The sequence below is a fragment of the Cygnus olor genome, chromosome 5, assembly GCF_009769625.2.
Source record: "Cygnus olor isolate bCygOlo1 chromosome 5, bCygOlo1.pri.v2, whole genome shotgun sequence".
NCBI lineage: Eukaryota > Metazoa > Chordata > Aves > Anseriformes > Anatidae > Cygnus > Cygnus olor.
Genome location: NC_049173.1, coordinates 34,211,754 through 34,239,473, shown reverse-complemented (window position 1 = coordinate 34,239,473; position 27,720 = coordinate 34,211,754). Strand labels below are relative to the sequence as shown.

The 27,720-nt window shown below is 39.1% G+C and overlaps 1 protein-coding gene across 9 annotated transcripts in view; it reads right to left on the bottom strand.

Moving 5' to 3' along the window:
- The window catches only part of PLA2G4B (phospholipase A2 group IVB), a 52,117-nt gene that overhangs the window by 7,143 nt on the left and 17,254 nt on the right, over positions 1-27,720 (bottom strand). For 5 of the 9 annotated variants that reach the window (XR_005820039.1, XM_040557452.1, XM_040557451.1 and 2 more), the window contains 19 exons: positions 24,435-24,641; positions 23,658-23,776; positions 17,410-17,482; positions 16,399-16,575; positions 15,604-15,740; positions 14,749-14,880; positions 13,518-13,576; positions 11,748-11,790; positions 10,476-10,539; positions 9,937-10,064; positions 9,708-9,818; positions 8,606-8,643; positions 7,547-7,682; positions 6,410-6,546; positions 5,933-6,155; positions 5,181-5,298; positions 4,019-4,156; positions 2,695-2,799; positions 1,956-2,141 (listed from right to left, as the gene is read on the bottom strand). Coding sequence is in view for 8 of the 9 variants with exons in the window: in XM_040557452.1 (XP_040413386.1) it covers positions 1,956-2,141; positions 2,695-2,799; positions 4,019-4,156; positions 5,181-5,298; positions 5,933-6,155; positions 6,410-6,546; positions 7,547-7,682; positions 8,606-8,643; positions 9,708-9,818; positions 9,937-10,064; positions 10,476-10,539; positions 11,748-11,790; positions 13,518-13,576; positions 14,749-14,880; positions 15,604-15,740; positions 16,399-16,575; positions 17,410-17,482; positions 23,658-23,678 (2,026 nt within the window). In the remaining variant the exon portion in view is untranslated. The other 4 variants (XM_040557455.1, XM_040557457.1, XM_040557458.1 and 1 more) reach the window with 4 other exon arrangements.

Genomic DNA, 27,720 nt, shown 5'->3' with positions numbered 1-27,720 from the left:
GAAGTAATAACTCATAGTTTTTCCATTCCCTTGGTGTCAGATCTTTACAAAATTATTTGCTTATTTTAGCATTCATAGCTGATAGGAATTCACAGATTCTGCTATAAAGAGAGACACTTGCATGCAGTCCCTCACATTAAAAACAGAGTGTATTTTTTAGTTCATATTGGCCTGGTGATTATTTTTAGTTGAAATTACAGTACCCCCATTTTCTTATCATGGAGATGGAACTGCACAGTATTTATTCATGGCTGGATAAGTGAATTAGAGGTAGGCTTTTCCTTGGGAGGGTCTCTACTTCCATTTCACACTCAAAAAGACGCTTTGAAGAATCTCTTCCTCAGGAATTCCCTCAAAAGCACAAACCCTACCATAAATGTATTACAATGATTCCCTACTATGAGTTCTCGAATTTGTCACCACAAACATAAGGCTTTTCACAAGCCATTTAAAGTGTTGTTTTAATATGTCAGTTAATCCGAGCTGCAGGGAAGTATTTAAACCAGAACTATATTCTGGAGACCTCTCCTATCATGAGGCTACCATTTCTGCCCACAGAGCTAGCATCTACTCCTGTCTCTGTTCTAGAGATGGATCCAGTTCTGGTTTTAGCTTGGTCTCATGCAGGTAGACAAAAAACAATACATCATCTACTGTTGTTTCCCACTCCAGATTTTTATTTTCCCTTTTCCCACTCCAGACTTCAGGCCTTCCACTTATTTTACTTTATTCGGAGAATATCTGCCCTGAGGTCATCTTTAGTTTTCCTCTTCCTTCAAATCCTCCTTGAAATCTGCTTCTACCCATTTGCCTTTACAGAACTGCTAGTCAGTAAATGTAAGGACCTTTTTCTTAATGTTTACTGACTGACAATTTTATCCTTAATCCGCCCTCTTAAGCTACTTGCTTGCTTCCTTCTCTCACCCACCCTTCTTATGCTACTTGTTTTCGTAGAGTAGACTCTAGGACAAGGACTTTTTGCTTGCTGAACATGCTGAAAGCCCTTGGCACTCTGTGGGCTCTGCCTTAATCCACAAAAAAACTCCACACCTCTTGCTATTGTCAGCAAGCTTCAGGTACCAATGGCAGCCAGACATAAACAGTGTTGTAACTTGCATGAAACAGAGGAGACAAAACACAAATTGCCAAAGAGAAGGACTCAGAAGAGGCAGAGCGCACGTGTTTCCTTGCTGAAGTCAGATTAGCCTGACTCTTGTGGGGTCCTCCCACGCTGATATCTGCTCATGGAATAAATGAGGATGCTGGGATTACAGGAAGATTTGTGGTACACAAAAGCTCAGCTCCATTACCTTTCACACAACATTTCATAGTTTTTTAGGTAAAAATATTATGACTGCTTACTTCGCCCTCCTGCAGAGCACAGGCCATAGGAAATTACTGTTCAATTTATACATCAAGTCTAGGTATTATGTTTGTTTAATATATTCAGTCAAAACCTATGTGCCTTTAACTTTCTCTTGTTGGATCTTGCCATTTCTGTTTCTGAAGGGTTAAAGAAAGGTCCCTGGATGAATAAATCATCAGGCAGAAATACCACACATATGGGCAAACACATTTTTGCAGCCAATCTTTTCCTTAATTTGATCCACACAATAACCTGCTGGTTTATGCCTCTAATGTTACCTCTGTTTCGTGACCTTGAAAGAGTCTATTCTTTTTTGAATCTTTTGACTATTAAATCTATGCAGAATGACAAATTTCCTGTAGAAGAGCATGCTGTGACTCAAATTACAGATCTCTTCAGAGGGTGAAAGAGTGGCCCATGGACTAGTTCATCTTAACCTGTTAACCCTGAATAAACAAATAAAACCAAATTCCATCTCAGCAGATTTCCAAACCCTGAGAAAGTATCTCTAAATGTGAGATTTCCAAAGTCTAAAAAAAAAATCTGAGATGTTACCTGCACACTGCAGCTAACTCTTTGTTGCAGTTACCTTTCCATTCAATAAATTTTTTCTGATGGATATAATCCTTATGAAATTCTAAGCCTCTCAGGAAGTTATGAGACTTTCCCAGTAGCGGACGCTTGGTCATAATGTCCTGAAACATTTCATACAACTTCCCTGACAAACAAGATGGAGGCTCGATGATAGTGGTATCCTCCTCAGGGGAATGTTTTTCTGAAATAGAGAAGGAACTGTGAGAAAAAAACATAAGCAATCTGTTCTTCTAGACACGTTTGCTGGCTAGCTGTCCTTGCTGTCTTCCTGTGTGTCTCTTCCCTTCCTGTTTCTTGCAGTCTGCTGAAAAATATATGTGCATGCCCATTTAAACACAGAGATAGTTGGTTTTGTTTAAAGCAAGCACGCGTTCTTTTCTTTTACACACTTTCTTTGTACTTTTGCCTAAAAGCAAAAGGCACCCTCCTCATTTACAGTCACAGAAGTCATTTAACAGACAATGAGCAAATCCTAAATGAAAAACATTTGCAACGAACACGAAGTATGCCCCTGGGTTAACGAACTAGAAAAATAAATAGAAACAAAAGAAATCATTCTGATACAGCTGAAAATCATACTGCAAGATCTACAGCTATGCAACACAAGATGCATCGGTTTAGGGAGAATGTGAGAGATTATTCACAAACAGTTGCAATAGTATAACTTCCTCAATCCTCTCCTTAATAGTAAGCATGGTCTGATGAAAAACGAGTATTGATTTGGAAACCCTTACCTATATCTACCATATCTTTGGCCCATCGTTCCCAGAATTCATTTGAATTTGAGGACCAGTATAAGCCATCCAGCAAATTCCTAGTAAAAATGTTTGTCCAAAGACCTGCAAATCAAAACAATTGGGAAAAGTACTTCACTAACATGTTAACCACTATTTCATCTTTTTTTATTACAAGTATCAATGCTACATATTGTTGCCCTATATGAAGTCACCCCATTATGGCGCAGCTGACGTAGTAGGTCTGAGAGAGATCAAGCTTAATGATGACAACAAATCAGTGTTCTTCCTCAAGAGAGTACTACTCCCAATCATTCGCTGTATAGTGCAGAGTAACAAACTAAGAGGTATCAGTCACCCAAACTATGTTTTAGAGTGCTTATTGTGTACTTGTGAAAGAAAGAAGTTATAAGCAGACTAGGGAATCACAGTACAGCCATATAACCATAAGGTCTTTCTTTAAAATAAATTATTCTTTAAGTTGATCTAAGGCCTATTCTTTTCCTTTCAGGCATGTTTTTTGTGTTTTTTTTTTTTTTTTCTGTGGAGTTCAACTGGTACAGGATCAAAATAAAATTAGCTCTGTGTGTGAGCGTGCTTTTGGAAAAGAAAGACCTACCCTCTGTTATAAGCCCCATGCCAGGTATTCACGTGAAGAACAAATTCAATCTCTAGCAGACTTCACAGTGAGAGAAATATGATTTTTGTCTCCAGTGGACTCTTGCTTTTGATATCAAAAGGTGCAATTCTGACAAGGCTTTTAAATATGCCTGGGGGAGATGGATTCCTCTGACTAGCTGCTTTTCCCCTTTTCTTTGTCTTTAGAGGCACAGTCAAAGAAATTGGTGAAGGTTAATAGGGCTGCCTTCATCCTTGTGGGCAGGGAATATTACTGGAGATAGATGACAATTTTCAACCCACAAAGCTCAGATGGTTCTTGCCTTTGTGGCTGGATGAATTATATTTTATTTTCAGCTCCTTCCAATTCCACAATGCCCTCCTAGAAAGAGGCGGAAGAGATGATGACTGGGCAGAGAAGGAAGGCTTACTATTTCCTCAACTTGCCTTCTCCACCTTCTTGTTTCACTCAGAATATGGGAATGGGAACCCTGCCACAAATGTCCCAGACTTGCCCAGGGAAAAAGAGAAGACAGGAGAAAAGAAACTGTACAAGGAGCAAGAAGCGTTCAGAAGGGGTAAAAAGCCTGTTGAGTCAAGACCTAGAGCAGATACCTGCTGGCAAGGACTGTTGTACAGACCAGTGGCTAGCTAGTACCATGGTTTCCACCATATTGTGATTAACTATACTGCATTGCTAGGTCACCTTCCAGATAGCAGATCCGAGATTCTGGCAGCTTCTTCACTCGCCTTCCCATGAAAAACTCGCTGTCAAAAAATTCTGAACGAATGGAGGCTCCATATTTTGGTATGGCCACCTCATAAGGAGAGAACTCTGTCCACTCTACAAAAGAATTGACATATGCCATGTTTACTGTCATAGAGAATAAGAAAACAAAACCTACACCTGTGGATAAAACTATCTGCAAGTTACATGAACTTTGCTGGTCTCAGCAGCTCTGTACTATCAGTAGCTTGTACTGCAAACTACACTGTCTAGTTCCCTAAAAACTGAGATGTGATTCACATACAAAAGGAACTAGCTTTTTCACCTCAGAAAGAGTCTAATAACAGCTTCAAAAACTTAGATTTATATTTATAAAGATTCTGGGATCCCACTTGTCTCTCTAACTCAAGACCATCAAATGTACACCATGTAAGTGTGATCCAACCTTCAAGGAATGACCGGCATGAAATCTCCACTAAACCAAACCTGTCAGACTACATGAAAGCAGCCTGAAGACACATCAACTCAGAATTAGAAAGTAACACAGTGTGGACGTGGCCACACAGTTTCCTGACTCAAGCTGTCCTGTATAGGTATTCCTGTAGAACAGCAACCATGAACCTAACCTCATGTAAGTACTAAATGCTTTTTCTTTCCAGTATCTGCTGGCTTCATCACCTCTTGCTGAATACAGTCTGTATCTAAAGGCTGTCACATCACACCCATCACTGCACTCATACTCCACTCTAGAGATTTAGGTAAGTGCCAATTACATTTCACAGCACCTCTTCAAACTAAGGAACCATGATAGCCATTTTATAGGTGTGAAACTAAGGCACAAAAAGATTTATACGATTTGCCTCCACTCATTCACAATGTATTTGGCAAAAATAGAACTTCATTCCAGATCTTCAGAAATGCTTTGTTTGTGCCTGAGGGTGTTATCCAGCAGATGTGCTTTTTCTAATCAACACCCAGCAATTCACAAGAAAGACAAACATTTTATTAAAAGATTAATCCTGAGTCAGGGAAACCAACAGAGGCATTCTTCCTGCATTCCCCCTCTAAACACATACACTCCCTCCCTACAAATTCTCTTTAGTCCCTACTCAGAGTCAGAAGAAACTCTAAGAATACTTACCTCTAAATTTGAAAGTACTGAACTTTTCCTCTTTGACATTGAGGACTGCATAGAAAGGCAGTGGGTTTTGTCCATGCTCCAGTGCCTTGCGCTGGTCTGTGAGTTTGTACTTTCTCGGCTAATCAAACAGATAAAAATCACAGTAAACCTCTGGAAAAGCATAAGGCAAAACCATTGACAATCTACATGAGTACTGATAGACAACAGGTGTTTTATTACCCAGAGGAATCTGTGGGTCACATTTTCTTGAAAGACCTTTTCTTTCATGTTCCTGTATTTTCCTTCCTGGTTGCCTTTTTGATATCTACTGACCTGTACATTAATATCTAAGTGCCTTGACTGTCTATGTCCAACAGATCTTTACTAAGGCTCGGACTAATGTTCACAAGAGGGCAGGTTATTCTAGTTCTTAAGTGTCCAACTAGAAACATTAAAACACCTGACTGTTGGGGGGGGGACGGGTTGCTCAGTTCTTTCTGAAAATCGCCAACTGAAATTGCTATCCGTTGGGCACCCCCCTTCAGAGGCACCGACAAACCACCAGCTACTCTGGAAAATCCTGGCTATAGGATCCTTTGTCATTATTTACGAATCATACTGGAATGCCTCAGTTGCTTTGGATTTGTTCCACACATTATGTCATGCAAACAAAGAGGGAAGTGCCAGAGAAAACAAGTGGACATTTCTCAAATTTGTGGCAGGACAATGTACGTGGCAGTGTGGTACACACTGGGTACATATGTGGTACATACCCGTTCATGTAAGAACATTTCCTGAACAAGTGACCACAACGTTGTAAAAGATGAGACGTGTCCAGCTTTTGCCCTTTCAGCAAGTTCCTTGTGATAATATTTCAGATGTTCCATAGACATAAGGTTGAGTTTGCATTTTGTCACTTGTTCTTTTACTGCTCTGAGTGGCCCCTCCAGAGTCTTCTGTGACCAATCTGCATGCTCATACAGGTCTGCTAGGGTCCTAAAGAACAAAAATGTGACAGAATCATCCATTTAATAATGAAAAATACTGTATTTACCCAGACACTTTCATCAAAGCAGAGAACTAGCTAGCTTAAACTGAAGTTATGATAGAGAGCCAACTGTAATAGCTTTACCAGGGAATTATGTTCACTTATGAATAATGTAAGACTTTGAAATAAATGCATCTCTCTCACTATGTGGAAATGTGGTGTCATAGTCATTCCAAATACAAATTGCATCTTCTGTACTCACCATGTTGAGCCAGAAGCCCCAGTGAGATAGGTAACACAGTCCAACAGATTTAGCTTCTGAAGAGCCAAAAGGTGGCCAAACATAGCTGACATTGCTCTGAGGCCTCCGCCTGTTGCCATAACAGCTATTACTGGGACCTGTTCAAAACATAAATATTATCTTCAGAAAGTTACTCACTTGCCTACTTGGAAAAGCCTAATTGCAGCTCCTAGAACTTCTTCAGCAGACTTTATTGGAGGACAATGAAATGAAATCAATGTTCAGCCAGTCTCTACCAGTACTTTATTTAAATTAACCTCCAGATACTCAGAGGGCTTTCATAATCTCAAAGCTTGGATGAGTTTGAAAACTGTTAAAATTCAGTGATTTTAACCCTTCTTCCTCTCTTTTCTCTTTATAATTGGAATTGCTATGATTTATAACAGATAATGATATGACTTAACTATAAATAATAAGAGTTCAGTAAACATAATTAAGAATGGATTCAAGGAAGTCCTGAACAGAGTTCAGGAAAAAGATATTAAGCAAACAAAATGATTCTTTGGACAGTGTCCATTCAACAAATAAAATTCCATCAAGAAAAGAAATGTTCACTTTAAAATTCACCCTGGATCTTGGCAACAAACCATGCTTCAGCTGGAGCTTGTTAGAAAATGTTCTTTCTCCATTCTGAATAATTTTGACATTTTGTGAAAAGTGATTGGAAAATGAAAAAAAATATGAGCCTAATGAAGGGACATTACAGTGATTTCACAAATTTCCACAGGAGGTGAATTTCAAACACTCCTGTTTTCCTACTTATTTTGGACTGTCTGGTTGTCTGTGTTGTGTCTCACAGAACATACCAATGCCTCATATTGTGCTGACCTGCCGCATCACACTGTTGGAAACTCTGACCTTGAAGACGGATATATTCTGTCCTTAGGAATTTGGCCAAATGAAGAGAATGGAGGCCTGAATAGCTGAGCTGAAATTTTAGATGAGTATGGGATGCCACTCCGAGAACTTCAGTTAGGCTGCCATTCAAATCAATGGGTTTGTCATCAATGTGCAAAAACTACTAGAAGGTTTGTGGGAAGTTGTGCCAATCCAAATTCAATAGGCCCACAGCCCATGCTTGGATTCCAGCTCACAGACCTCGTGTCCATGTAGATCTCTTTCCAAATGAAGAACCCTTTTCAGGGCACTGGCAACCACTCTCTTCCTTTTTTGCAAGAATTCCTGCTCTTCTCGGCATAGATCATATCCTAAGCGCACATCTAGTTTTTCCGTGCTGCAACATAAATAAGTCCAGAGGCACAGGATTAGTGTTAAAAATGCACATGGATCTATTTTCAGCAACTGCAGTCTATTAAACATCATAAAGAATCACGATTCACTGTTCAGATTTACAGGCAGAAATGCAGATCTCAGTTGCAAAGAAATGAACTGTTTCACTTCTACACGGTCTCATTATTTTCTGATATTTCAGCATAAGTCCTACTGCCAGCTTAGGACAGCAGATATGGGATGAGAAAGGATTATTTGTGTCCTTCAGTAGCTTTGTTAATTCAATACTTTCTATGTTTCCTTCAAAGAATTTCTGAGCAAAAGGTCATCAGAACCTAACAAGGTCTTTCATGGGGATTTAAACCATTGATTTCTACAGAAACAGTATAATGAAAAAGATATTCCAATTATTTTGTTTTTATTTTTTGTATGTCTCATTATTTTACAGCATAACGTTTCATCTTCCCTTGCTTATGCTTCTTTCTATTGATAATACCATGGCCACAAATCTATTTTCTTAAGAAAACATGTGTTGTTTGAACAACATATAGAATCTTGATGTTTAGATCAAGTCAAATCCCATTCTCCCTCTGCCTTCTTCCTGCTTACTTGTCCCTTTTGAAGAAATTTCTAATCTCAGTCTTTGGTTCTTTGACGCAAAGGACATCTGACTAAGTTCCTCACTGTCTGAAATTCTCATTTACTTATTTGTTTATTTATTTATTTATTTTGCATTTTAACATGACTCTTGCCCCAAATCAATTTACTTTTGCTCTATTGTGGTGACTCTTTCACAGTGACTTAACTACCAAGGTATTTTGCCCTTAGTCTTGTGCATTCCTTATATCTAAATGAAGAATACTGTGCTCTAGAATTCATCGTTCAAAGAATAATGAAACTTGTAGAGAAACAAAACAGTCCCCTTACCAATCATTTAGTTGGAGGTACAGCTGCAGTGGCACATTCTGTAAACAAAGAAACATGAGCAGGAATGTGAATGACTGTGAAAATAAAGTTTAGAAATCCAGACTTTCAGTGACTCCTGGAATGCACCACCACCACCACCCTGCATACAGTTTTAAAAAAAAAAATAGCAGGAAAGGGAAGATAAGCAAATAAAAACCAAACATATTCTGTAGAGATGCTAGAGAGGCAGAAGGCATTGAAGCGGCTACCTGACCAGACTGTGAAACAGGACTCCTACCTCACTGTGACCCCATGAACCAGCCTAACCCAGCAGCAGTATCACACTGCCACCCTCTCATTCTTGAGAATTAAGAACAGTATCCAGCTAAAGACAGTGTTAGGGAGAGGAAATACAAGTCACCACATCCTTTCAAAAAGCCATTGGAGGTAGGGAAATCAACTGTGAAACAGACATTCATTCTCCCATCTCTGTAGGAGAAATGCTGCTAAGTAATTCTTTTCCTCCTGTATTTGCCTCCCATTTGCTGCATGGTGTGAGAAAGGATGTCTGGCTGTTGTTAACAGATTCATCTGGTCACACAGCAGTGTCATTCCTGCTTTTAAAGCAACTTAAAGTTGTACCTGTCCACCAGTTAACATCATTACTGTATACATACAGGAATGTGACAAAATTGTTCTCTGAGGGTAAGATTCAACTCATCTAACTTTAGCCACCTAAAATTTAGGTATATAGACTGAGCTAGCCACCCAGGCTTGACACAGACAGTAGACACAGGGTGGGACATCCCAAAGACTTGCTAGGGGTATTGAACATTCTCCTGTAACTGTGTAACAACAGCAGAGGTTGGTCTTTTATTACATTTAAACATTTAACTTAGGCATCTAGAAATGGCCAGGATGAATCCCCAGTTATTGATTTTACAGACAGAAAAATTATATTTCTCTGAGAAAACTAAGCTTTTTCTACAGAAATCTTGTATTTGCATCTTGTATTCTCACCCAGACTTTCCAACTGATTTATTTTTCAAATGATATTATGTTAAATACTGATGGTTACTTTAGTCATCTCTCCAAAAGGTCATATAAATGGTGAGGTACTCACATGTCTTACAGGGAGGGTTACTTTCACTTTGTGTCCAACAGGGAGAAATTTCAGTGGTACTGTTAAGGTGTCACTTAAATTGTTTCTGTCATCTTCTTTATCAGAAACTTTCTGCAGAGAACAAAAAAAAATGTATTTTACTCACAGTAGGGCAACAGTTCTCCACTGTTTTGGTGACACTGAAAATAAGCAAGCAGTATGAGAATTGGCTTGGTGCAGTGCGCATTACCTGCAGTCTGGCCTTTAGAACTGGCTCCCAGGCCTTCACACAATGGAAGTAGAAAGTATCTGTGTCCTCTGTAGCTTTCTGTGTTCCTTCATGAGATGCAGGCACCGTAAGCACAAGATTTTTACCCTCTAGTGAAAACAGATTTGTTTAGAGAATATTACCACTGTTCAGGCAAAAGAGCTAACAAAGTTTGCTGCAGACATTCTCTGTGGTAAATTCTCCATAAGTTCCCACACTGGCAAGTCTCCTACAACACAGAAACTGGTACTCCTGCATCTATCCCAAAACCTGGAGTGCTCCCAGAGTCAGCACCCTCTCATACCTCTACCAGCAAAGTTTACTGTGTCCAAATTTGATAGCTTCAAGGAAAAGACACAGAGATTGGAGTTACTACTGGAGGCAGTTCAGGGACTTTCACTGCACTGCATTTTATTGTCTTTAGAAGGTTATTAGTTGTCTTTGTATCCTGAAGTGCCTCCATCTGGATCTGAATGCCTATGGTTTGGTTGTGTCCTCACTTCACACGGAAATCTGCGTACCTTTCAAATATTTCCTGCTTTCATTACTGTCCACTTGCACTTCCAAGCACCAAACTTCACGTGACTGTAAAAGACAGAAGTGGAAAAGTTTGAAAATAGCAAATGCCGTATCTGCAGCAAATAACGAACCACCAGGAAGCCAGCTAGTAGCTATAATATAGGGCTAAACTAAACTGGTCTCAGTGCTGGAAGCAATCTAGCTGTACAAGAAGAAATTCAGAGCTCATTATACCAGAACAGTAGCCCAGTTATAATGCTTTACAACTAGCTTGTCCATACAGTGGTGCACTGACAGAGGTGATTATATCCATTGCAGTTATCCCCAAATCAGGAATCTCTGTACAACACACTGTTGCCCAAACTCAGGTACGCATATATATGACAATTACTTAGGAAGGGTGGGAGGAAACCACCTGATGATGAGTTTTAGTGTATCGTGGCCATGATTCGTCTACAAGGCATCTTCTTGTTGGTTCTGATCATGGATTTATTCCACCCTACCCTCCACCTGAGTCATTACAGTTCACCCTTATTAACTCATGCCAGGACAGTTTTCCAAGCCATTTCAGGAACAACGCATGCCAATCATTACAGCTCTTATGCCTCACACAGAAAATGAGGGGGAAAGAACAGAATATGCATTACTTTGCCGCATGGGTAATAAGGGCTAGCATCTGGAAATCATACACATACTTGGAGTGGTTGGCATGAGGTGCTTTGTACTCCTTTGCTGCTGGGACAGCCCAAGGAGATAGGTAATGGACCGCATGCTGACTAATACCACAAGAGGACTCTGTGTTTCAACAATTAAAATAGCTCTTCATTAAAAAACTCATTTCCTATAAAGCTGCTACATTAGATAACCTTCCAGTCATAAGCACATTGACTACGTATTGATGTCTTCTTCTGTAGACTCATCCCTTTCAAACCTTTGTTCTTCCTGCCAAATGCCATGCTATATTACATGAAACGCACTTCACTTTGAATGCCAACCAACACAGGATGCTGAAATATTAGCAAACCATAACTGGGCAAAATACTGATACATGAGAACTTCAAGAAACACAGTTTCTCTTTTTGCATGGAGTGGGCAACATTTAAACTGTAACAAAGGGGAATTGTCCCACATTTTTCTTTTATACCATCGACCATGCTCGTATCAGTTAACAGTAGCTTCTGCTCTCCCTGTAAAATACCAGATGGCCAGGGGGAAAAGTAGAAAAACAAATGAAGGAAAAGTCACTCCAAACTAAATTCATATGTGAACCTTACCACTAGGACATCATTGGTAATGACATACTCTGGAGGGCCAGGACTAAAAAGACAGAAGCAAAAAACAAACAAAAGATGTGTGAGTACCTAGTATTTATTTTTTTAATAGCAGTTTTATGACCTTTTCTGCTTAAAATTGAATATAGTTACATTAGTGTCATAATTTGTTTTCTGAAAGGCATAATACATGATCATCTGCTAAGCATATGAACCAAAATGCAGTTGCTAAACGAGAAGACAGGAGAGTCCATAAAAATGCCAATTCTTAAAACTACAGAAGAAAAAGGTGTTGGTCTATGTGGAATCACGTCCTGCCCCTAACAAATGGCCACATGGCTTGGGGAAAGCAAAGACTACTATTAATGTACTCTCCAAATACTTATTAGGACAGACATGTCTGTCTGATCCAGATTATAATGTACAACTGGTCACCAAAGAACGGCAAATAAGAATTAGCTCACATCATATATATGACTGGAAAACATACAGCTAAGTAATATAAAGTCTTTGTTCCAGACATTTTACCTTGTAAATCCTAGGTTTGTCACTGAATGGAAGTAGTTATTTAATACCATGAGTAACCTATAGATTCTACTAACATAATCTCTAATTAAGGCTAATACTCCAATGGCACTACGTTACACACATTCGTAAGTGCTTCCATAGATCTGAAAGGACCATTGAAGTTATGTAGCATGTAATCTTTGACTTTCTGCAAAGTCCAGGACATTTTACCAAGCAGCATGTCAAGCTCTATAACTTCTATTTCAGCAGTAGAATGTATTTACATATAAATAACTAGGTTTCACTTCCAAGGGTGGAGAATTCCCCACATGCTTTGTAACTTGAACTGTGAAAAATGTTCCTCTTATTTCTAGTCTGAATCTGCTCAGTCCAGTTTCCAGGCACTTCATCTCACTCTGTGCTTTTTGTACATCTGGCTGTGATTGCTTCCACATTTGCAGGGGATGCTTGCACCATCACTTAAGGTGTCTTCCATAGATAAATTAAATAGATTTTCTGAGCTACGCTGTGTTAACCAAGAATACCAGACATTTTTTTCTGCAGCTATTCCATTTTTGAGACTAAGAAGCCCTATTCACAGTTTCTTCTTCTAATCATGAAGTTAGTCAGTTTTAAACAGACTATGTTTTTTGTAACATTAAAAACTGGACAGATAATGCAGTTTAGTTTGTGGTGGTTTTTTTTTTTCAGTCAACTTTGTGATACCATTTAAAAGAGAGAGAAAATTTATCTTATGGGATATGTTCTTCTCCAATGTCGATTACCAATTTGAGGAGGAGGGCCTTAATTTTACTATTTGTTGATTGCATGTTTGTTCAGTTTAACTATGCTATCACCTAATGATTTTTCTAATGCTGTCTACATCATTCGATGTATATTCTGTGGTAATAATACATGTTTTCTGGTCTTTTAGAAAAACTAAAGTGTTCAAAGCATTGTTACATTAGTATTAACAACTTGGAAAGCACCTCTCTTAGGGCTTGTATGCATCTTGTGTGCAAGTTATTGAATCCTGCCAATGTTACTACATTTCCATGATCAGGATTTAGGTGCCAAACATAAGGTAAGACTTGTATAAGACACACTAAAAGATAGAAGTAGCTGAGGAAGCTAAGGCTAAAAAAAGAAATCGAAACAGCAGTCTCAGCTCACTGCTGTAAGGAAGAGCTGGAAGAATTTCCTCTTCCTCTGAGATATTATACTGCCTGGCAGAACTAAACCTTTCAGCTTTGGAATTTTACTCACATTTTTTCCATCCAGAATTCCACTTCCAAACTTTCCCATTTCTTAGAGCACCTCTCTTTCTAAAAGGAAAAGGGTAAAATACATATGGATTATTGGAGGCTGCAAGAGTTCACCAGTAGAGACACATCAGAAAGGTGTTTCACTTCCATGGCTGATATCTATTCTGCTAACATTACCAAAAAAGCTAGGATTGCAATGGAAACCACAGGCTCAGAAAAGGCAAGTAAGATTAATGTTCTCCCATCATGGGATATGTAGTACTATACATCCTTCCAAAGATACAATCAGAGAGGAAAAGCTCGGCTGAAACAGAAATATATCTTTCAGCAAAGACAGTCTGCCTGGGAGAAAGGTATTGAAGCCCAGCAACAAATGTCACTAATTCCAGTGTCATTTCTATGTACAAATCATTTAAATCACATTCACGTTGAATTAAGCAGAGATGAAGGGGGCAAGAGCGCTCCAGACTGAGGAGGTTATTGAATCGTGTTATTTCCCAGTGACTCAGCAAGAAATGGCTGAGAAATGCATGCCACCAGCCTGCAGAGTCACTAGGAGGATCCCTGTTAACAGCTTTCAGCATTTGGGAAGTAGCTGTTCTTGTAGGTATGGACTGTCTCCTTCCTGTAATGAGCATGTAGCAGTTCCTCAGACACAACTCATGGAGGTGTCACAGAGCTATCCCAGTTTTGTTCCCTGGAAAACTCTCTTTCATGGGCTCCTTAACAGAATACCAAAGATGTTAATAGAACAGGCATGTCTTTATTATGGGCTATGGAAATCTGAATCAACTAGAAGGAAACCCAGCATGAACCTGAACAGTAGAAGTCTGAAAGAATCATTTAATTCAACTGGTTAGTGGATTGTTTTCAAGTTTTTAATAAGTTCTAATTTAAGAGGAAATGTCATCTAAGCATGGGAAAAGTGGAATAAAGCTAAAAGTAAGAAAGTTATCTGCGGGATTATAAAAGATGAAAACGACTGTATTTACAGATGCTAGTTATTATCACTTTTTTGTCTGCACAGAGACAACTGCATGGGAGAGAAGCAGCTTCGTTTTCTGAATCTGTTAAAAGAGATTAACAAAGTCACAAAAATCCAGCACCTGATTTGATGAGATTTTGATAATGATATCAATATACCAGGATATCTGTTTATGCAGACCCAAACCTCACCTAACACAGAAGCCAAAATGGAAAGTAAGATCTGTCCATGTATTTTCAGTCCTTACCTCTGATTTCAAAGCAAATGTCTCACGGACTCTCTCTCCAGGTCTGACTCTAGCAACGTTAAAAAGAACTGTGAACTGCATGTCATCTTTCGTAAGTGGATCTTCATCACACACTGCCAATTCTAAAACGTTCTGGTAGTAGAAGAAAATAAATATGAAGTTACTGAGCTGCTGTTTCCAAAAATAAATAAATAAATAAAAATGATTACAGACTTTTGCTACTGATTTACTATCACTGTGCTTTCTTTCAGGAGTCTGCTAATGTGGAACTCAATCACTAAATCCAACTTCGGGACACTTCTAATTGAATAGAAGACAACTACTAACAGAGAGCTCCCACTATTCCAAGGCAAAAAAGATGCTCAGTGCTCTGTGCCACTCTCTGATAACCCGTCCAAAGAACATAACTATTCGGTTTCTTCATTTCCTAAGTTCTCTTAACTGCATAGCTTAGGGTAGGATTAATTTCATCAGCTGAAGTCATCACAGTGCAACTTTGCTCTGTAAACCACAGCAACTCCTCTACTCTTCCCTTACAACGAGTGGAGGGAATGCTTTTTCTATATTAACCATCCAAAATAGCCCAGAGATGAGGCATGCTACAGCAGTACTTATTTCTCTCAGGCGACAACAAGGGGAATCTAGACTAGCTCAAATATAGGCGTATGTATCACAGATGTCTACAACTATCTGAAAGGAACACTACTCCATATGTCTGCTGTTTTGTGCTAGTGAGTCAGTTGCAAATTCTGTTACTCGAGCATTGTTTTAAGTTATTTAGTACATTTGACCAAGAGGGTGTCAAGTGAGGACTCCCAGCTATTCAAAATGGTAAAATCTCTGTATTTTTACTACCTCAACTTCTCTCTGGATCCTAAAGTAGAAAGTCTCATTCCAGACAGGGTTGTCAGAATTCTTGATGGTTTTGGTCTGAAGCTTTTCATTTGAAGCAGATGGCAGCCACAAGCGCACATAGCAGTCTGATGCAGTCACTGCAGCAGAAAACAATTAAAATCCCAATGCCAATATTATAGATGAAAAGTAGGGCAAGGCCGTGATTCTGGGGATTAATAAATACTTTTCTTTTTTTTTTTTTTTAAATAAGTAAAGAGATCATTGGTTAGAGGCAACCAAGGAAAACCATCTTAGTATACTACCTAATTCCTGGGTAACTACAAGTTGCAAATACACACATGCACACATGCACACACAAGATACACTAAGAGCAGTGTTTCCTGTGTGAAGACAAAGAGGCAGAAAAGAGCCCACTGACCATTCATCAGGCATATTCCCTACCATTCCAGTCAACTGTGTTTAAAAAGTTTAGCTAAAAGCAATGCTAGTTCCAAAAAGGTCTATTAGGACTATTACAGGAAAAGAGAACACATATTGCAAAGAAGATGAGATGAGACTAGCTTGCTGTCTCACAACAGAAACACACGGAGGGGACATGCCTGATGTCTAGAAGTGTTAGCTACTAAGAAAGAAGACCTGTTGCAGCTAAAGGCTGGTGTGGGCCCAAGAATTCAAGGACATGAGTAAGTCAGAAATCTTCTCATTTCCACCCTAAACCTATTCTTTATCATTAGTGCGGTCAGTGCCTGGAGCAGCCATCCTTTGGAAAGAGCCAGGGTGGGAAAGTTCATTTACTTTGTGGAGCTTGACATCGGTGTGAAAAGAAATCCCCGAGATGATGTCTTTCAGAGCTGGAGTCTGGACTTGACTGAAGATGTCTACTGCAGCCCGAGATGCCTAAATACTTCAGACTGGTATCAAGCAGTGAATAACATTGCCCCGCAAGGTTTTGGCAGGAAAGTGGAACTGTCCCTTCAATAGAGTAGATAGAACAGGTCATTGAAACTCTTAGAAATACAGGTCACGCTATCGCTATTCTAGTGTCCACCTCTGGATGTTACTACATGATATTTGAAGTAGAGTGAGAGTGTGAGAAAAGGCAGCTCAAGGTCCTTCTACTGGCTGAGGAACACATAGGACATTGCAAAAAAATGACAGCCTGAATGGCTGATCCATCAGACACCTTGAGAAGGAGCCATAGGAAGCTGTAAGGGTGAGATAATGAGTGAAAGAATGTTGAATACAAAAGTACATGGAAAAATCTGTTTTGCCTGCATGTTCAGCATGTGCTTAGGGCTGATTTTGCAGAGGCTCTCCTTAGCCAGAAACTAGCAACATTATTTAACATGAAATACTCCAAATGACTCTGTATTTTAGAAGGCCTGAAATTCTCTAATTTACCTTTGACTATGGTGTATAATCGATACATTTCAATAAAAGGTTCCTAAATACATGTCCTGTGCAGCAAAATGCCTGCCCATGCTATGATGTATGCCCACTAAGAACATCAAAACCAAACAACTCCAAGCAGATTTACAGATTGCAGTGCCCTCACATGGTCTACCTTCTCTTATTGGTCCAGAAAGTTCACCTGGGAGTCTTGGATTTTACAATTTCTCTGAAATGCCACTAGATATGACCTTCAAAGTAATGATGGCATAGGCATTTGATCTGATTATAGCCCTGGCATTAATACTTCTATTGCTCTGCTTTATGTACTTTATTTGTATACCTTCAGAAGTTAGGAACATTGCTCACTGTGTAAACTCTAGAGGTGACTAAAAGCACAAGCAAACCACAACTCACACAGGTCTCTTGATTTGATGTTCCTGGCTTGTATGATTCTTACAGAGAGCATGTAGATGGGACAAATCTTCATCTGCAGAGAAAACAAATGTAATTAGTTTCATCGGCTCATAATATAAAAATCATATGTATTTTGAGAAGTACAGGGGACTGTCTGTCCTTGCTGTTTGCCCGTCTGAAGTGAGGGGACCACCTTCCTGTAGAAGTACACCATGCTAAGATAAAAGCATAGTTACACACTGGGCTATTTGCTAAGTAGCTTGAGTAAGTGAAGACAGAAAAAGAAAGAAGACAGGAACTCAGACAATGCTACAGAAAGTTTCTGTAGTCACCCTAGAGGTGTCTCTTTTCAAGCAACCTGGTGCATGCATGGCCGTGGTGATGGTTGTACTGCCAACCTGCAGAGGATCTTGTGCCACAGCTGGATCAAAACTGGGCCTTTGGAAGGCGATAACAGAAACTCACACCTGCCTTCCTGGTCTTGGCACAGCGCTGACACTGGGCCTGGACATGGCAGTTGTCAAAGTACTTTAAAATCTTCAATTTCATACCCCAGCTAGGAGTACATTTGCATGATGCTCCTAAGTAGGCCACGTTCACCAAAAGGCATCTAGAGGAATGCACTACAGACTTTAAGTGACTGGATCATTGGCCCAGCTGAGGCCACTCAGATGAAGAAAAGTGCCCTGCTTTGGAGGCATAATACCACAGAATCCCACATCATTAGGTGTCTTGAATACACCTAATGGAAATGGGACCATTGTTCTTCCAGACATGAGATTTATTTCTGTCATAGGCAACATATCATTGTAATGCTTATTTCAAGTTACTTGTTCCTAACTCTAACAAAGAATTAAGCTTCCCAGCCTAAGCTAGTCAGAAAATATTCAGCACATTTAAAAGATATTCTGATAATCCTGAATGAACACACATACACCGACAATAATAATTTTAATTAAGGAAAGTATTTCCTTCTTTTTTCAAATTGGAAAATTTCTTTTTGATTTTATTTTGAGTGTTTTATCTTTTTTTTTTTCATACTAGCTTGCCGTGTCAGCAATAATAAGCATAAACAACAACCAGCCCTGCTATAACTAATAAATTAAAACAAGACCACACACTGTTGGAAGTTTTCCAGTACTTTTAAAGGCAGTTTAAATTACATCCTGACTGAAATATCGTATCTATTTGTCTAAACCAGAGTATCCCACTACACTCTAAGAAATAATTTGACAGTATTATTTTGAAAGCTAGCACCATGATTAGTTTTCTTGACACTGAAATGATTATCTTCAGAGATATTAGGAGCTGGGGAAGGGGGAACCCCTCCACAGAAGCAGTCACTACACTTAACCTGAAATTCTTTTACAATGGGGTGGAGACTATTGGGTATTTTTATTAGAAATGAGAATTGCTTTCATTCAGCTTCATTCAATTTTGTTTAGAGGTAAATGATGTTACATCAGATGTATACCATTTTAACCGTGAATTAGCACATTCAAATAAAGGCTTAATATTAAATATTATGATGCCAATTTTAAAGTTACATCCTTTAAAAAAAATCAGGTTGATATTCAAGAGTCACCTAAGCAGAGAAACCTTGTTGGTAAACCTACAAAATCAGAAATTACACTGTCTCTTGGATTCTTAACAGTTGTTTGAAACACCTTTTGTATAAAAATGCAAGACGTTTGTGGAACAAGAAGCATTCCTATTATATTTTCCTCCAATTTAAAACTGAAATATTTAAAACATTCTGAGTTTAACACATTATAGACATTACAAGTTCCAGTGAGGACACTTCCAAATTACTCCAGTTGCCTACTGAAATAATTTTACTTTAATTTTCCCATGCAAATAGTTATTTAACATGGAAGTACCAACTGGAACGCTCAGTCAGCATTCCTAGTAGGTTTCATTAACATGAAATATTGGATTCTGTAGCCAATTACAGGGCTGACTGTTTTTAATTAATATGTTAATTCTATGTTGTTTTGTAATCAACTTCCCCTTGCTCAATAGAAGCCCAAATCATTCTCAGAGTTTGCCTTCACTGAGAGAAATGGATGTTCGTATATAATTTGCTCTGAACCTTATGTGATGAAAATTTCATAATTTCTTACAAAAAAAGGTGCATCTGCAGTTCATTATCAGAGTAGTCTCAGTTGTGATAGGTGTCATGCGTTTTCACCTTCTCCCACTAGAGCCAGAGAGCCTCCTGCCTCCTTCCTTTCCCTTCCAACAGCAAGCAGTTCGCTTTAAAATGTCAACATCTGCCTGCCGAAGGAAACATCACCCAAGATGACTATCCATTGCTTCAGAGTTGGTGCAGCATCGTCCTTGTGTTGTTGCAGGGGAAAAGATAAACAGGCTGAGACAGGTAAAGGTAGCCATGACAAACCCTATGGGCTGTGAAAATTCCCTGGGGAAGCCCGAAGCCATCCTGCTCCCAAGGCTGCAGTTACTCCAGCCTGCAGTAACCATTCAGAATTGGGCTAATTCTCTTTTTCATCAGAAAAAGGCTGAGCTCATTTTCTCTACAATGGTCCAGGGCAGCCTACTGGGTTCTGATTTGGGTGGTCTAAAATAACATCCTTGCCCAAAAGTGCTGGCACTCCAGAACACCCTTCTAGAGAAAAATACGTGTGGTTAGAGATACCATTTGTGATTTCCATAAAATGAGACACAATGAGTAATACTGTGATTAATGCAAATTGATAAGCACAGGCATCATATCCAGACAGCTCTCGACAGTCTTGCAGCTCTACTGATCTTGCTCCTTTCAGCTCACTTCCTTGTCGGAAACACAGTTTCCTGTATAGGCACACAGAGAGTAACTAATCCCCTCTGGAAATATCCAGAATCAAATGTAGCTTCCCAGAAGCACATCATTCTATTTTTGCCTAGAAATACAATCATCCTTACTTGCTGGAAAATTAATAGTGCCACACTGAGGCCAACGATAGAGTGCAGGAGTCAGCTACCTGTGTATATTTGCATCCTAGACAAAACCACTCCAGACCAATAAATAGTGGCATGTCCAGACTCCCAGAAAGTAGGCTAAAAAGTGCACACAAAAAAAAATCTTTTCACTTGATAGCATTTAGCATTAAACTACACTTCTGTACTCCGAAAGCAAGTTTTGAGGGAGCAATTTCAGGTCTAAAATAGAGAAAAGTTGATAAACAGGAGATAAAATTAGCGTGGAAGAATTGCTACAGTTGCATGAAACCTTAGACAAACTGAAAATTCACATCCGTTGCCAACCTCTCAATGATTGTAATAATATACATTTGCTGGCCTACTGTCTGGCTTCCAGAGAATAGTCATATGCCTGTCAGCTTCAGGAGGACACATAATTAGCCTTCTCTCCTGTTTACAGGTAGTTAGTCACTTCAGGGTTTCATGCCAAAAAGACAACTTTGACAGTATATGAGCTTCTCAAAGCTCATTAATAAGAAGTCTACTGAGACCGTCTTTGGATGGCAGTGAAAGAAGCAAAACCTATTGAGAGCTCCACATCCTTGATTCCACTCCATATTGCCCCACCATGCTGCTCCATGAACAAGGCCTCATGGCTACCTTCACTAGGAAATTATTCTTCTGGACGAGTAGTTTCTGCAGAGCCTGGCAACCTGGGAACCTCTTCCCATCACCACATGTTGGAAGTCTGACTGGTACCTCAGTGTTGCACTTCCCCTGCCCCAAAACTAAGTAGTTCCCTGAGCAGAGTTACCACCATGGAATAACAACAGGTTATATGAAGAGTTTTCTATGAAGAGTTTGCTCCCTGTCTTTTGGCATTCTGCAAATAGCTTTAGGGTTATCACCTGGCTTTATCAGTATCTTTTAGGCATAACTAATTACCTGCTTTCACGCATTGCTTTTTCTTTCCCCAGTGGCGTACTAGAAGCAGTACAATGTCTTATGTAGAAGAACTCACAACAAACATAATAATTTGGCATATTGTCATCATTTATTTTAACTTAGATACTGATGATTTGGTTCAAATACAATTTGGATACAATCTATTAAATTAAGGTTAAAGCTATAAGCTTAAAATAAAAAAAAAATAAAAAAAAAGCTTCATGACCTTCATGACCAGAGTGGTTCCAAAACACTCTCTTCCACATAGATTCTTTAATATCCAATGTGGGCTGAGTTTATTAGCCGCTCTATCAATGAAAATACTGCTTGTAGTTTGGCCTTCTACCTAGATGCCTATTTCCATTAAAATTAGAGAAATGCAAAATTTTGGTGGGACAACCAACTAACTGAAGAAATACGCAAAACTAGGAGAGGGGATAGAAGGAACAAACATGAGCATGTAAGCCTCATTTTCCTTGAGAATCACAATTATCCAAAATCTTATCATTGGAAGTTGAACCGTTGATAAGTAAATCTAATTTGCTTTATGAACATTTACTGTAATTTAATGTTATCACTGATGGAGTGTTTGAAGAGTCATTGTAGATTTGGGATGCGTCCCCTCTTTATACTCTCTCAGTCATCTCTTTACATGTATAAGTGGGTTGCTCGAGGCATTGTATTGGCAGAACTTTCGAGTATCTTACCACAGAAAAAAAAATTTCCTAGTTCATAAAATAAAACTTCTAAAGACCAATTATTCGTGTCTGAGCAAAAGAAAAGACACTGTTATGAAAGTTAAAAGCATCCCCTGCAAGTTCCAAATGAATATTGTTCATCTTGGTAGCATATTTAAATAGTAAAAACCTAACTGGGAGACTTTTATTAGGCCTTCCTAGATAGCATGAAGTGTCCACACTTTCCAGACAATTTGAATTTTTAATTTAAAAGAAAAATAAACCCACAAAACCACTAGGGTCTGATTTCTGTCTCTATTTACCCATTTAAATATACCAAAAAATGCATTTGCCTGACAGCTACCTACATTACTGAATGAATATTCTTTCTTGGGAATAGAAGCTTTCTGACCTGCAGCTATGCTTGAACTCTAACATTTTGGCAGTGTTGCCTATCAAGCAGGATTATGTCTAAACTCAGAGAACAGCAGTTGCAGCATTAGGATCAAATATAAGAACCGTCTCTGTGAGACTTTCTAGATAAAATTTTATCTACGCTATCTACCTGTCTTTCAGATCCAGTGTTATTTTATTAGATACGAAATAGATACTTAAAATTGATAGATAATATTTATATCTAAGATAGATATATAGCTCTGGATCTAACAGGTAGGTAGACAGATTAAATACAAATTTTATCCAGAGAGTACTTTGCATTTACAGTTTATATTCTTTGCCCTGAGCACCAAATGTTTGAATATTTTTATCATAGCATTCAGCCTGTCTATTTAAGCTACTGACAGCTGAATCTTTAACTTCACATGCAAATATTACTGCCTATAGTAAATATTCTTCAATCTTAACGATTAATAATTCTCCATGCGCCATATCATATAACATTGTTTTCCACTATATCTAAACCCCAGGAATGCCCATATTCATTTTATTTGCTGTAAAATTTGACATAGGGTTTGATACACAAAGAATGTTTCATTCGCAAATTATTCACATCTTCCATTTCAGACACGGCACCCACTACCTTTTAAAGATACTCAAGAACATAACTCTCAGCCGATAATTCTGTTCATTTATACAAAAATCTATCAGCTAAAATCTCTGAATGGAACTTACTATTGGAAAACTCAAGTCCAAACAAGAAATACTTCCACTAGAATCACACTCGCTGTAAACATGAAAGATAGCTAAATCAGCTCATTAGAACTACCCCCTGCAGCTAAAGTAATATAAATTGTGCTTTGTTGTTAGAAAAAGTTGTTTGGTTTTTGTGTTGTTTTTTTTTGTTTGGTTGGTTTTTTTCAGCTTGGGCAAGCAATGAACATGTGCTATCCTGAGAAAAGCATGCAGTAGGACTAAAGCACTTTCGTTTTGCAGTGAGGTAAACTTAAGGCCAGCCCTTTTCCTTCCTGGTGTTCACTCCAGCATGTACACCTTAAGATAGAAGAAAAGGAAAGCATTTTCACCGTGTTTTTGCTTAAACTAGCTCATGTATTAAATATGGAGAGGTAAAAGAGGAAAATAGGAAATTTACAAAGCTCAAGATAACCCTGCTACATCACACCAGCAGCAGATTTCCTTTGCATCTCAACAAGCACAGAGGGGGAGAGTTTGCTCGCGAGAGCTGGAGACAGAGTTCCCAATAACAAGGTGTCAGGCCACAGCAGAGTGGACCTGCAATTCTCTTACCTTGGCTGGTGGGCTCCCCATGGCTCACAAGATGGCGACAGCAGCAGAAAACCCAATTTGGATAACAGATCAGTCAGCTGACAAACACGCTCACAGCTTGTTGTTGCTGCTGAAACAACCTGAAGGACACATATAATTTATACAGGCGCTGAGCTCCACCCTCTGCCTCCTCTGTGTGGAGAAGAGATTCTGCCTACGTCTGACAGGGAGATCTGCAATGTCAGAGGTGAGAGGAAAGCTGCAGTAATCACATCTTTGCTTGTCACTTTATTACCTCTTGTGATTTGTTATTGCCCCAATATTGTCCTGCCAGGTTTATGGGTAGATTCTGCCATGTTCAGAAAGTCCCCCTTTGCCCCCATTTCTTCCATCCATTCAGTAGCTGAATTTTCTGTATCTTTTAAGTTCTTCCACATAATACTCGAAGGGCAAAAAATGAAGGGAGACGATAGCCAAAATTCATCTATTAAAATTTCTGTTGGGAGACCAATCCATTTCTGAAGGGCCCTTTTCAACTCTTCCTACAGCAGGGACTTGTTTTAATATATTATTGGGAATTGTTCTGCAAACCAGTAAATCAAGCCTCCTTATTTTGAAGTATCTAGTGGATGACTACCTGGCCAGCACAGTGGTGCTGGTGGAGCTGAGATAAATATTGACAGGGAAAGGGAAAGCTGTATACATATTCTGGCCTTTACTCCTTGAGAAGCTTCTTATAAAAAGGACGTGTCAACTTGACATCTCCCAGCTTCTCATTCTACCCCCCCATCAGCTTACCAGTGACAGTGGTGGGTCCTGAAGCATCCTCAGGAGATGCCTCAGACACAGCTTCCTCCGCCTCTCCCATTCCTCCTGTGGACTGCTGGTAGACAATCTGTGGGCTGCCTGTCAGGGCACTGCTCCAGGCAATCACTTCTGGCTGTACCATAATCCACATTTGCAATTTCATGGTGGATGTCCTGCATATCCAAGCTGGGAAAACGCCTGGGGGACACCATAAGCTTGCAATAAATACATGCTCACCTGAACACAGTAATATCAGTCACAAGAAGAGATAGGACCAGGCATCACTAAACAAACAGTAGACACCTAATACCGATTGAAGGGGAGAGGGTCAAGAGTTAATTTTCATCAAATAGCAGCTATGAGTTTGGTTTGGGGCAAGATAAGAAAAAATGAACTGTAACCAAAATAACTGTTTAGGAAAAATAGGTTTACCTGAAATCTTTGGCATTATTTATTACCTGAAATTCACATATGTACTGTCAATCATGTTCAAACCACTTTTTAAATCACTCCACTAAATAAATAAATAAATAATTTTAAAAAGATTTTTAAAAATCACCAATTTAAAATCAGTTCCAGTCAGATGCTCCTGGGGTTATGCAAGTTATAACCAACAGCTCAAACTGACTTTTCAGGAGGAAGATTCTGCTGTGACTGGTGATGTAGCCACTATGCTAGACCTCAGGACTGGATGTAGGATTGATTATCCAAGCAGCAGAGTGGGAACTTGAGTACTTGGTTATGGTGGCATCTTTGAAATACCAGAAGGTATCTGAAATAAAGGTCTGCTATGTATGTACATTAAATCAACAGACAGCTACAAAGCTCCCAGAAAAATAAGCAAAACTCATCAGAAAGCAAGCTGGGGTTCAGACCAATTAACCATGCAAGTCTTGTGCCCCTGCAGTAACACTTTAGACAGCTTCACCTGGGCATGTGTACTGCAGTAGTCATGACTGCAGTGCAAACATAATTGTCTGTACTTCCTCGGACACAGGAATCTGTAGCATCCCTTTTCCACAGATTGTAAAAAAAGTGAAGGAAAAGAGAGAAAAATCTATTATCCAGAAAGGAGTTTTGGTTTTCCTCCTCCATAGTACTGTTCCAGCTTTGATCACGGTTTCTGCTGCTGTAATTGAATTGAGAGACCAAAATAGTAGGCTGACAAATTTGCCTCCTAGAGAAAAGGCAAATGGAAAAACAGCCATAGAAAAGTGAACTCCACTTGAAGAGGGGTATGTCTGCCTGGAAACAGAGCAACATATTAAAAACAGAACAGCTGCAGCAGGGAGACCCAGGCCTTAATGGAACAGGAAAGAAATAAAAAAAAAAGCTCCTAAATGTCTTCAAATCAAGGTGCAAAAGTTATTTTGGAGAGCTATGGAACTAATTTTTCCAATAGCCCCTCCAAGAAGTTAATGTTTCCAGTAAATCAGCAAGGCCAAAATGCATAAAACATTTTGTGTTGCTTGTCAACAAGCACACTGACAAGTACCACGTCCATTTCCTCCTGGACATGGGGGAGATGGGCTACGTGATGTCAGGCCTTACTACAGACACAAAAAATATACAGGATGGGGAAAGCAAGACAAAGAAAGTCAACTGCATAAAGAAGGAAGAACAAATCTAAAAGGTTAAATCCAAAGCAAAGAGGGCACAGCACAAATAGTAGGCAGCAGAAGTGAAAATGCTTCATACACAACCTGTTGGCACTCGGATCATACATACAAGAGACCATGTGAAACAGAATCAGAATAGAAGGAATGCAGACCTATGCTGTTCCCAGTATGCAAAAAATAAAAGCTTCATGCAACTTATCCAATGGGCTGCTCACTAAGCCCCTTGTAAGAAGCTACTCACAGTCACAGCTAGACTGTCAGAAACCACACTGTAGAATGATAGCAACTCAAAATGGCTCTGATTTGGATTATCCTAAACTTAAAAGCTAATTGGGACAGAGCTTACAAAAGGTGCTGAAGCCTCATGGAGTGTTTTTCATTATTTATCCCAGCAATGGCAACAGCAGAGAAAAATTTCTCATGAGAACATCTCAGCTTTGGTGTACAAAAAATACCCTCAGCAGAGCACCGCCTTCACAGTCCTTCAGTGTTGATCGTAACTGCATCTCAAGCAAGGGTAGCAATTACTGAGACTCTCTCCTACAGAAATATATCTCTTATGATTATGCTTGAGAACATCTCTTTATTCAACTCATTAAAGTTGTTAAATAGAGCTAAGTGATGGATCTTCCTAGGGCTAGCTGCTGTCACACCACCAAGGAGATGGAGGTGGAAGAACGTAGCTTTGTGGAGACTTCTTGTTGTACCAGACAGTGGCAGTGTGAGATGACAGCCACTTTCTCTTTGCCTCATAAATCAGCTCCTGCCTTGTTCAGCCCAGTGGCTGGGTTAGGAAAAATATAGTAATCTGAGGAAATAATTGTTTATAGTCAAATTAACAAAAAGAAATTCAAAATGTCCTCAGAAATTGGAGAAAGAGACATGTTTTTTCTCAAGCACATCCCCAAACTATTTTTTCATATAGTGGTTATTGAACCACTAGAACAAATAATTTGCACAAAAAATCCTCTTATTAAAATATATCTCCGTTTTTCAATTCAACATTGCCATGTGAGACTAGAAGCTAAAGCAAAGCTTCAGAAATGCCAGACTTTGAGACCATTCAAGACTGAAAAAATTCATTTTGAAATACAAGCTAAATTTCACTGTTCCCTCCTCCCACAATTCTGTCTGAGCAAAACAACACACCTAATCTGAAATTATTTCAGATCTTTGAATGCTTTCCAACCATCCATTTTCAGCACACCTAATGCTAATTAGAACAAAATACCAGTTTTTCTTTCTGAACAGCAATCAGGTGATAGCAGCATTAATAAATGAACAGTCTTTCTGGCCATCAAAATCTAAACCTGTTTCAGAGAAGTAAAAGGTGCTATATCCTCTTACCCATCTCCTGAACCACTGCAATTTTAAATAAAGATATCATACAGTAAAACCAGTATCTCTGGCTCTTTATCTTGACCACGGTAAGAGAACTAATAATTTCCTTAGATATTTTGCAGGTGTGGGTGTACATATGGTGAGATGGTGATCTTTGTAGCTTCAAGATGGGAGGAAATTGATTATTATTTATCTGGGGTATCTGAGGACTGGAGTGCTATCTTTCCAAGATACGTCAATGTAAAACCACACGTTGAAATCCACTGTGTTTAAGTTTAGAAATTGTTCTTTTGTTTTAAACCAAGTTATTACAGAGC